Source organism: Ixodes scapularis, unplaced genomic scaffold (assembly GCF_016920785.2).
Source record: "Ixodes scapularis isolate PalLabHiFi unplaced genomic scaffold, ASM1692078v2 PGA_scaffold5__190_contigs__length_132052651, whole genome shotgun sequence".
NCBI classification, from domain to species: Eukaryota; Metazoa; Arthropoda; class Arachnida; order Ixodida; family Ixodidae; genus Ixodes; species Ixodes scapularis.
In genome coordinates this window covers 47,633,403-47,645,047 of record NW_024609880.1, presented here as the reverse complement: position 1 = coordinate 47,645,047, position 11,645 = coordinate 47,633,403, and the positions used below count along the sequence as shown (strand labels likewise).

The window sequence follows — 11,645 nt, the reverse complement described above, 5'->3', positions numbered from 1 at the left end:
GCCATGCCCGTCTGGCTCTGCCACCATCCCCCTCCGGCTTCTCGCGGCTGTTCGCAGTAGCAGATAGAGCTGGCGGTTTTGTGGACCTAGGATAGGTGGCGCCACTAAAACTCCGTATAATAAAAGTTTTGTCGCTGATAACAGGTTTTTGACGCATTTATATTTCTGTTGGAACAACAAGATTTATAGAAAAGTTACCTTTTATCGAGCAGGTATTCGCGCGACTTGCTATCTTTCTAAGACCGCCATTGACGTCATGACGCATGGTTCTCATGGCCGTCACTCGTGGCTGCTGGTTGGGGAATATTCTAATTTTTGCCTTGCGATTACGCGGCGGAATCGCAACATTTCGAAGGAGGGAGGTGTGTTTTCTGTCCTTTGTGAGAAGATAAACAATGTTAAAAGTAGAAGACGGCAATTCTTTCTACGTTCAAATCGTTGCACAGCTCCTTTAAAAATCCCTAGCTTGTCTGTGGCTCAAGAAGAAGCTATCTTGCTCTCTGCTTCGAATACCGGCACAACAGCACCGCTAGTCCGCTATCAGAAGCAATGCTACGTGTACTTGGCCCCAAATCTTTGTGCACTGTCGTTTGTGCACAAAACTGCCTAAAAAAATGCAATCACTATGGTACCAGCACGAGGGACTGTAGAACCCTAATATGGAACCTGCCTTAAACGTGTACCCATATGTACAATTCCTGCGGTTTCTTACCATATCCAAGCCAAATTTTTATATTTTTCAATGCGAAGACTAGACAATTCGCTGGGTTAAAAGCTACATGAACAGCCACTTTTTCGCTTGTTGCGGCACCAGGAGCAACACCTTGTCCATCTAGTACTATAGTATTCACTTTTGGTTGCTTCAGTGGAGGCATGCCACTTTCATCCTCAAAGGAGCATGAGCCAGTGAGACAATCAAGCCGTCCGTCGCCTTCATGAAGGTGTCAGGCATGAAATGGCATCATGAAACGATGCCATCTCATGAGCCCCTTTCACCGTGCGCCAGCGTTGCGTTAGCAACCCGTAGGCGCTAGTTGAACATCGACACAGCTCACATAAGAACTGAGGCCATTGCATTCCCTTCCAGGCGAAAGGTATCTAATTTTATTCCCATTCCATTCCTCCCAGCGCTGCCACCGTTCCATTCACATTCCATTCCACTGTCGCAGATAAGTGGAATGATTCCAGAATCATTCCAACTCAGGAGTGGCAACTTTGCAACACGGATGAGCACTCAATTTGTTATTTTCAGCACACATATAAGATTGCTTTAGCTTCCGCAGATTTTTACCTTGATCTTTATGTCAGCATCTTTCTACTGCCAAGTTTCCGTGATCTCGGAGAGCCTGTCGGGATATGAAGATTCTGTTGGAAATAAAAGCACAAAATAAATGGGGCTGCAAAGCTTTGCGTGGAGGCACAATATGGCCGTCTTTACATCCATATCTGTTTTGTGCTTTCACTTCCCACAAATCTCAAAGTTCTTTAGGTTATAATAACTTGAACTTCGGTTGCTTTGCGACAAAGTGAGCAAGAAATAAGTCAGCCAAACAATGTTTTTTTTTTTTCTCTTTCAGAATCTTTTCTTCTTTTTTTTTTTTAATGTCCTGCAAAATGTGATATGTACAGTGTGGTACAGCAACAAAGAAAAAAAAATCTGAAGAATACGCGGTTGCAGGTGCTTAAAGACGACCCCATTGGTCCGAGTACAGACAGGCTTCCAGTGAAAAGTTAAACACTCCAATCTATGCACATTGTAGATTAGTCGCTGTTAAACGGGACTATATACTGGCGTCGTGTACAGTTTTGGCAAAAAAAGAGTTTCTCTAAGGTGTGCCGTATTTCTAAGACTGCTGAGAAAGGGCTTTGTTCTCTAACCGCGTTTCTTCTCTATCTCCCCCATCATATCACAAGTGAAACATGTTCACATTTGTCTCTAAACACTATGTACAACAACTCTACGGTCCTCGAAACAGTTAACTTGTAGAACGTAGCCCTCAGGAAGGTCCAACACGCAGGCTGTTCGTTAAGCTCTTGAGCAAGCTGCCACACCGTAGAGAGCGATGGAACGAAAAAAAATTGCACATCCGAGTCGTCTCCCAACAGTTGTGCCGCACCGGAGAAATACTTTCCGTCTCGGAGCGCGTATTCCAAACCCTGTACAACCGTCTCGGCTTTCTGACTCTTTCTTTTGCCTATTCGTTCTCTCACTCCCCTTATGTACAGTCCTACCCTACATTCATTCGGAGACCATCCGCGGTAACAGCTCTCGTTCTTCCTAACCTACGACGCACGCGCAATGTCGGCCTTCTCTTTGCGACTACAGCACCGCTTCGTCTTCCGCGGAAAAAGTATGCTTCTCCGACAAGCATTTTTGTTTTCTTTTCTTTCTTGACAATCTCTCGGAACTTGAGACGACGCCGACGACGAAATGGAAGAGTCTCTTCGGCTCTCGGTCTCTCCGTGGACGGCAGCTTCGGTTTGTCATGGCGGCGTCACTCCCGGCAAGTCACGCGACTCGGCAGCTTTGGATCACGTGACGGGCGCTCAGGTCACTTGGCTCATGGTGGTGGCAGTGCTCTCGGAGGGGTTGAGCACGGTCAGGTGCGTCAGGTCGGAGTGGAGCATGGAGAGGCTGTCGTCAGGTGGCGGGCAGACCTTCTTCTGCAGGCTCTGGATGTAGCTCTGCACCAGATTTCGGTGCCCAGGTTTTCAGCGCCCACAGGTCGGACACCCCCCAAGCGTTGGTGGTCGGCGGCGAAGCGCGTCGTGGCACGCAAGGGTCGGGGAAATGGGGGAGGAAAAAAGAGGCCTGGTCTCTCAAACCCTAGGCAGTCTCGTCGTGCGTTAAAGAGGGGAGGAGAGTCTGTCTTTGCAAAAAAGAAGAAAAGGGGCAGGGCATGCGAGGAGCAGGGGAAGGTGGGGTTACGAAATTTGAAATTGCATGCATAAAGTGAGTTGCAGTCGTGCTCGAGTTCCCAGTTTTCGAGGTGAACTCTTCTTTTCGGCTAGTGTTTCGACTGTATTTAGCGAAATAATGAGGGTGTAACGTACAACATCCCAAAAAGTGCTCCGTTTTGCGTTCATGTGTTGCATGCTCGTGACAACCGTAAAACGGCCGGAACTTGCAACTTTGAAAATCATAGGTAAGGCGCCTGTGCCATACTTTTTTTTACCTTCTTGCACGTGCCAAAAACATGCCGAATGTCGTGCACCATTACACTAGTAGTTACATTCCCGAAACAGCTGTCGTCTTACGGGCGGATCTAAGACCGTTTGCAGTTCTTCAAATGCTTTCATTGTTAAAACTCGGCATGCAAGTTGAGCAGACTATGTGCAAGCCATTAAGTAGAGCCATTCAGATAGGGTAAAGAGGAAGACATCTGCAGTGGCAGATACTGTGTGCAGTGCAAACAGAGACGGGGAGAGAGTATACCCAGGGTCGGAGGAGCCCCACAACCGAGAAGTTGAGCAAAACAGCACATCACCACAAAAAGACTCTCTTCACAGACAGTTCGTGGCTGGCAGTCGTGTCTCGTTAATATGGACCTCATTAATTATGGATGCCTCGCTATATTAACAAGTTTTTGGGACACAAACTGGGTAAATACATGCATTTTTACTTAGTTATTATGAATGAATCACATTGTGGATCAGTTTTGGGGGAATGGAGGTGTCCATATTAACAAGACGTGACTGTATAAAACACTTGATGCAAAAATAGCTCATTTCCGGCTTGAGCGGCGGTGCCGTCGCCTTCAACGTAACCGCGGTGACGTTTTGGCAATGTGCCAAAACGTCCTCGTGACCTCCCTGAGAGGGGTCACATGACCTCGGGGGGATCCTGAGGGATGTACGTGACTCCCCTTAGGAACCTTTTGAGGGGGTCCTGAGGACCCCCCAAGGGGGTTCACGTGACTTCACGGTTACGCCGACGCTGCTCGGAGGGAGAAGTAGCAGGCAAGATGATGAGGTGAGGAAGAGGGGTATACCCTCCCCTCAGTACCCTTCCCTCCTCCTCCTCAAGAGCTGCGCTCTAATTCGGCATTACAGGGAGTTGTAAACGACTTTCATTTTTTTTTTGTTTTTATCACTCAATTTGAATGTGCACTTTCTTCAATAGCTTTTCCAGTTTTTAAACTTTTCTTTAAGCAGCTTGTCCTCCTTTGCTCCAACTTATCTATTGAATCAGAAGTAAAAAACGCATTTATTAGCAAAGCTAACAACATGGACCTTGCAAAGCTTGGTGCATCAATTGCATTGAATGTTTCGAGCTGCCTGAAAATCAACACGATCGTTCCACTATGAACTGTCTGCTGGGCATTGTCCTTTTTGGGTTGCCTCATTATGCACATCTTATAGATTCAAGCCTCAAAGACGGGGCAACGATAGAAAGGATGGAAGAGGACTCTTACCTGGGAAATGACGTCGCCGTGTGCCGTTCGCACCTGGTACAGGTAGCGATACTTGCGCTGACGCTGCTCCGCCCGCGATTCTTCTTGGCGTATTCGCTGCAGGTTCAGCTGCCGAGATCGTCGAGAGGGACCCACTGCGGCATTGGAAAGTTGAAAAATGGAGAAGCTTCAGTTTAACGGCTTTGGCAAGAACTACCAACCCCTAGTACAACTTTACTAAATCAACTCAATTGTAAACTCCCTTTCTCCCCCACCCCAGGCCACCATCCGTCGTTTGTAGCACCATCTAGAGGCTGATCCAAAACCATATCCTTCAGAGAAGCTATGGTGAAGCTGTGCTTCAAAACTTGCGTATTCCATAGAGCACATGGCAGCTACTGTAACAGATGTCTCCAAAACCGTGGTGCCTCGAACAACTGGAGACAAACTTTTGGAGGAGTGGGGGGATACTGCATTTGGAAACGGAACCTATGGGCAGCTCCGTAATTGAGTTGATCCATAATAATGTGACAGGTTAAGAACCCAAATTCCAGTAGTAGACGCTTTGCTTCGAATGTAAGCGTTCTGCCTTTGCTACCGCTCCGTCGTACGCGCAGCCAAAGCTCGGCACAGGACTGCAGTGCTGTTGCAAAGCTCAGGCACAAAATAAGTGGTAACCTTGGTTTCACTTTCGTTATCTTCATCACAACCACCACTACGATCGCCACAACCATCATCGCAGAGTGATCGACCGTGCTCGTGCTGGCACTCACACTCGGAGTGGTAGACCCCCCTTCCGGTGAGCCGCCACTGGGTGAGCACGCCCAAGAGGATAAGCAGTGGCCACAGGGCCAGGATGAGCCAGGAGAACCAGCAGAGTGCCAGTGGAGGCTTCAGCAGGATCACTCCCAGGGACCAGTCGGTGAGCCGGGATCGACTCACGAAGTAGTCGGACCCAATCACCATCATGGCGCCGCCGTACACGCTTGTCCCCAGGATCGTCAGGGCTGCGGAAATGTCGTCCAGGATTTATACGACGACCGTGATCCTGCTCTGGCCAGTGTTGCCTCCCCGTTCAAGTATATAAGGTCGCACAGAATGGCGTGGAAAACTCAAAAACTAAGGATATGAAAGGGACTTGCGGCTTTCAATATATTTGTAGCTTTCATTTTAAAAAACTGTAGTAGTATTGTCATTAGTAATAAATATAATATGTACACGGTCAGTATTCATTGACTATTCTAACTGCATCTCATTTATCTAATGGAAATAGAGGAAAAATGGCAAAAGCTGCTCAATAATACTGTAGTTAACTTTTGTAATGTCATGCGACACATTAACCCAGACCAATTGCTGTCAGCCAGAAACGAGGGACAAGAAAGGCAGTGGTGGTTGTTACAAACATGCTATTTAAAAAAATGTACACAACAGTAAGTAAATTTCTCATTAAATCCATTACATAAAGATATAATTCTTATATTTAATCCCCTGAAAAGCATTTTGCGGTGATTTTTGTGCATTTTCTATCTACCAGACAGCAGGGCTGGGCATTATTGCGATACAAATATATCGCAATAGTATCTTAGAGATACTTTCAAGTATCTGTATCTCTGTATCGTGATATATTTGAAAAATGTATTTGTATCTCAGTAGTGAAATACATTCACAATGTGTCGCTTGTATCGCGCTACTTTGCTAGACTTAGGTATCTCGTTACATTTGTTGCCCTTTTTAAGACAAATATGAAGGATAAAAACATGTGTTCAGTGCAAAGTGCTTCGGAATTTATAACATGAACCTGCCCGATAACATATTCTAACTCGGTCACCGACATAAAAAAAATTGTGGTTTAAAGAAGGTTACTTGCACGAGTAACAAAATCAGCTACACTCGCAAAGCCCTCCACTGTTTCCAATTTAGCAGAGTGAACGCTGTAAAGGAGTTGAGTGGAGAGAAAGTATGACCCTGTTGTCCAATCTCCCCACACTATGGGTTACTCAGAAGCATATAAGACGACAATTTGAGATGCGCCCTCACAGCAAAACAGGGCTCATTTCGGACAGACGGCTTTTGTCAAGCATGACACGCAGTCTTTACTGTTCTGTAACTATGTGGTTCAACAAGAGTGACATGTTTTTTAGCGGCATTATTGATAAATAAAGAGTTTGAGGCAAGGGGTTGTGCATAAATTGGCACAAAAAGAGGAGAACAAGCAGAAATTACCATTCGCATTCGCCACAATCTACACCCTCTCCATGTAGCACCATTTGGGAACAAATGTATTTCTATAAGTATCTGTATCTGTATTCCGGAATACTTTATCGCCGTTTCTGTTGAAGTATCTCGGGGATATCTCGTTGCATAAAATACAAATATATCTCAGTATCTGTATTTCAGCCTTAAAACAGATGTATCTTAGTATTTCTATTCCCGAATACTTTTTGGAGTATCTCTGCCCAGCCCTGCCAGACAGCTATGAGCATTGCCCAGATGAGGAAAGAGCTTTTTCTACAGTGTGTCGAGGTTTTGACACACGCAGTTATTGTGGCCGGCTATCATTACTAAGCAACTCAACAAGGTTCATGGCACAATTCTGGGGGTGCAAAATTGAAACACTTCCAACTCATCTATACCGAGCTACCAAATCAAGTGTAGTATACAAAGAAAAAAATGGAAGTTGTTTACGATTGTCTGTAATGTCGAGTGAGAGCGCAGCTCTTGAGGAGGGAAGGGTATAGAAGGGAATTTACCATGAAATTGTGGGACTAATTCCCGGGAAGTTCCCCCGCCAAATTTAGCGGGGAAATTCAGCGGAAAAAGTTTCCGGCAAATTTAGGCGCCGTGTGACATTACAAGGGTGACGTCAGCTTAGCGACGTCACGTGTGACGTCATTATGGGAAACGTCCTATAATGCAATGCGTGATTACGCCCACGGCGTCGGTAACGCCGCTCAAGGCAGAAACGGGTGCCTGAGAGCTGCGTTCCAAGAAACGAACTCCCAGAGCAAATGCAGATACAAAAACTGAATTATAGCGCAAAATAATGAAATTGCTTGTGAGATGCAGAATGACAGTTATAATGCTGTACGCTACAAGTGACCTGGTATCTCGCGGGCTTGTTATCTTACAAATTTTGTGAAGGGCAGGTTTCATAAATAGCTTATGAGCACAGTACTTCACTATTGGGAGTGGCGTGGTATATAACCTCGGGGTAATGCATTCGCGCAATGCGTTTTTCACACTATCTTTCAAATCGCAAAAGTTGCGAAAATGAACTCTGTAAAAATTGTACAGTGCATGCAATCCACTCATGACGACGCCACATATAACGATGCATTGCTTATAGCAACCAGTTTCTAGAGTTTCTAGACTAGAAACAATCAGTTTTTAGTCAGGATACAACGACAACCGATATAACGATTGAAATTTCGGGTTTCCAATTATCGTCATAAGTGGATTGCCCTGTATTTCAAAAACCACTGTGTTGTGCGTATGTTTAGAAAGCAAGAAGTTAGTCAGCCTCAATGGGCGTCTGGTGTCTCTGCTGTAGATGAGAAATCGAGCCACTACAGTCCCCCTGCTGGCCTGGGATCTTTAAAAGTGCACCACACAGTAGAGACACACTATCACACACCGGTACGATGCTCGTCCAGGTCGAAACGGGCGGGCAGTATTTGAAAAATCTGTCGCGAAGGGGCGCCCCCACCTTTCTGCCAGAAGAGGTTGAGCACGGCGCCGACAATGCTGCAGGCAAGCAGCACGCCGACGGTGATCCAAACGGTGGCCGGGGTGTACCAGACCCGGAGCAGCGCTATGGCCCCGAAGCCCGCAAACAGGCCCGTGTGGAAGCCCGTCAGGAAGAGGCCCGCGTGCTGCACCAGCATGGTGATGAGGCCGAACAGCATGCCGGCCCCCAGGGAGACCCCCGCGTTGCCTGCCGTGGGCAGCAGGCTCTCCACCGTGCAGATCTTGAACACCACGAACGAGCCGAACAGGAACCCCGTCAAAAACATCACCGCCTTGAAACACCGGTAGCCTGGAAAAGAAAGGGACGCGAGGGCTTAGACATTCCATTCAGTGCAACGAGCTGCTCTAGAGTTAGTATATATGATCCCCATGGCAACGAGGGTGATATAGCACTCAATAGGGCTTCTAACGAGTGCTTAACGTCGGAATTTAGTGGAGACATTTCCCCAGTTAAGTTGGTAATTGTAATGACACGTCACATTACACCGTGACATTGCAGGACACCGCGATATCATGTCAAGTGACACCATGAGATTATGTGACACTCCACTTCTCTTGGTAGGGGCTGTGACATCAAACCAACAGCTTCGTTCTATCGATGACTCTCTCGAGCGGACAATGTTCGTTAAGGTGTAAAAGATGCAACATTGCTCAGATGTGTGCAAAGAACTTGGAACATGAAGAATGCAACAGGGAGCGTCGACAAACGAGAGCTCGAGTGTTGATCTGCCAGGCTCGTCGAACCTCACAGCGTCGGTTTTTGAAACGAGACAGCCGATCCATAGCATGATGGTAGAAAAACGACCATGATTGTCCTTAGCCTCTGTTCAAGGAAAAGGTCGCTTGGAAGAATGTCGGAAACCCAGAACTGAGAGAGAACCTGACATGTATCAGCAGGTCAGTAGCTCTGGAATAAATTACGGAATCATGAAACATTCCGAGACACATTTGCGCGGTCTATACAGCATCGTAATATCCCAATTATTCTAACCTTACAGTTTTCAACATGGCGCTGTAGCACCTTGTTTAACATAAATAAGAGCACAGTCGACGCCAGGGAGGCACTCACTTGATCGAATGACGTTTTAGCGAACGCCCACGTTTCATCGAATGACACTTTAGCGAATAGTCGGACGCCGCGAAGCGGCGTTTTCGGGTGGGCCAAATGAGTTCACATTTTTGTAATGAGCCGCCGCAGACTGTCGCCGCGAAGCGGCTAAAGCGCAGCGCGGCGGATGGGTTAACGCGCGCCCCCGTTATTCGCTAAAACGTCCATTCGCTTAAATGTCGCTGTTCGCTAAAATGTCCTTCGCTCATGTGACATGGACCCGTCGACGCCACAGGGCAATGGGGTCAATCAAGCGGCACCAAAAGCACAACATCGTGTAGACTTTTACTGCAATCTAACTTACAAAGTGTAACAAAAAAAAATTTGCGCTGTTTTGCTGTATTCTGCGAGTGAACTGTGGCGATAGCCGGGGCACTGCACACTGTTGAACAAAGCTACACTGACGCGTTTATATGGCAAACTTACATCCTGCTAAATGTAGAAGATGGTGCTGTTGCAATTATGTCTGTGACAGCAGAACCTCGCATGATGTGGTCATGTCACGCAGCTCTGACTCCAAGTGGCACTAAATGTAGCGGAGAAATCGTCCCGCTAATTTCAGAGTGGAAATTGCGACGTCACGTGGAACCGTGATTCCCTGCTAAATTTATCGGGTCACGAGCTACGCACAAACACACCCCCGGAACCGCCGCGAAACGTTGCCAATAACGGCTAAGGACGTAAAAGGGCACCCACCGTAGAGGGTGTAGACGACGCCAAACACCATGTACATGCCGCAGAGGATGGCCAGTGGAATGTCGTAGTCGTAGCTGAACTCCTCACAGTTCAGCACTTGGGATGAGTTGACGTCCCGTCCTTGGTCGAAGAACTGGTCCTGCATGCTGGCAGTGTGCTGGCCCTTCAAAGAGAAGGCGGGCAAGGAGGCACGAGTCACATGCGGCCACGAGATGGGATCCTCCACTTCTGAGTGGCAGACTAAAAGTGGATAGACTAACATTCGGGGTAAATCCACAAGTTAATGAAGTTCGGGTACAGATGGTTTTATACTAAGGGACAACTTTTTGTGACATTTCCAAACACAGGAGGCACGTATTTCTGTACCTATGGTTTGATTGCGTTGGTACAGAATTTTGTCCACGAGCAAAGTGTCTCATTACGGACCTAATAGATCTTACATTTCTTATTAAAAGGCAACCTAATTGCTCACAAATTTTTCTTCGTGTGATGAAACCAACCTTTCATTAGTGATTCTAATAGTGCTGTATTCCAGCCCCCATTCAATGTTTCTTTTTAACCTTAAACATCATATTTGTTTTTAAAAAAGTCGTGAAAGCTACACTAATGCGGTTTGTGTAGGTGAGTTATACGGCCCCGGGGGGGGGGGGGGGGGGGGGGGGGGGGGGGGGGGGGGGCATTGTATAGCGGGCTAATTATAACAATCAGTCGGATAATTAACTAAAGTATATTAATTAATGTTTCAATTGTTGAAAATGAACATATATAGTCTAATCAAATACTTACTGAGCGTCACCAAAAATCACTAAATCGGTCAATATTAGAAAGACTTGGAGCATGTGGGAAGCACAGTGGAGCGCTAATATTACTGCCCGTGCAGCAGGAACAAGGCCACCACTGCGATAACGCACTCACGAGGTTTTTTCGTCTCTTATCATAGCCCCAGCCTTGCACCTGTTGCACTCTTACAAACTTTAGCGCACTACTGTGCTTCCCACGCGCTCAAACTCCTTCTAAATATTACCGATTCAGTGGTTTTCGATGACGCTCAGCAAGATTCGAGTCTATTTTCACTAATTAAAAAAGAGCAAACGAACAAATTTTAGTTATTGTTCGACTTAGTATGACAATTAGCCCTCTATTATGATGCCCCCCTGGCCGTATAGCTCCTCTGCACAAACCACATTAATGCAGCTTTCACGACTTTTTTTTTCTCTTTTTTTTTTTTTTTTAGCAAATTCGTTACGTTTAGAATGAAACACCCCATATGAAAAATGCGAGTTATCACGGACAAAACTTTAAGTGTACCTTCGCAAGCACACTTACCTGTGTTTGCCATTGTGGCAGGATCGACAAACTCCGAACATGTTGTACAGATCACAACACAGCCGATCTTAATATGACGGTTTCTCACATATTTCTTAACAGACTAAGAAATTACCGTCAGAACTATTAAGTGTGGTGGAATGTACACAAGCTGTAACCTAGCGTTTCTGCGCAAAGCACGGACAAAATTCTGATCCCGTGTCCGGGCTAGCTGTGTCACGCGCTGTACCTGATCTGTCGCAATCAATCAAGGGAGGAACACGATCGGAAAAGAAAGTCACGTTTTTTTTTTTGTTTTTTTTTAAAGCATTGATAAGCTCCGCTCTGCGGGCTTCTCCTGCAAAGCACTGTCACTGCGGGGAAGCACACCCCCC

General features: G+C 46.4%; 1 protein-coding gene across 6 annotated transcripts in view; it reads right to left on the bottom strand.

The window, feature by feature from the left end:
• Positions 1-1,081: 1,081 nt before the first annotated feature.
• The window catches only part of LOC8040950 (transmembrane protein 198), a 132,152-nt gene continuing 121,588 nt past the window's right edge, over positions 1,082-11,645 (bottom strand). For 3 of the 6 annotated variants that reach the window (XM_042294368.1, XM_029993626.4, XM_029993627.4), the window contains exons 3-7: positions 9,946-10,108; positions 8,101-8,430; positions 5,168-5,401; positions 4,416-4,549; positions 2,383-2,685 (exon numbers count right to left, since the gene is read on the bottom strand). In XM_042294368.1, coding sequence (XP_042150302.1) covers positions 2,548-2,685; positions 4,416-4,549; positions 5,168-5,401; positions 8,101-8,430; positions 9,946-10,090 — 981 coding nt within the window. In that variant the 5' untranslated portion in view covers positions 10,091-10,108 and the 3' untranslated portion in view covers positions 2,383-2,547. Of the gene's footprint in view, positions 1,366-2,382; positions 3,399-4,415; positions 4,550-5,167; positions 5,402-8,100; positions 8,431-9,945; positions 10,109-11,645 lie in introns of those variants that run through there. The other 3 variants (XM_042294369.1, XM_042294370.1, XM_042294372.1) reach the window with 3 other exon arrangements.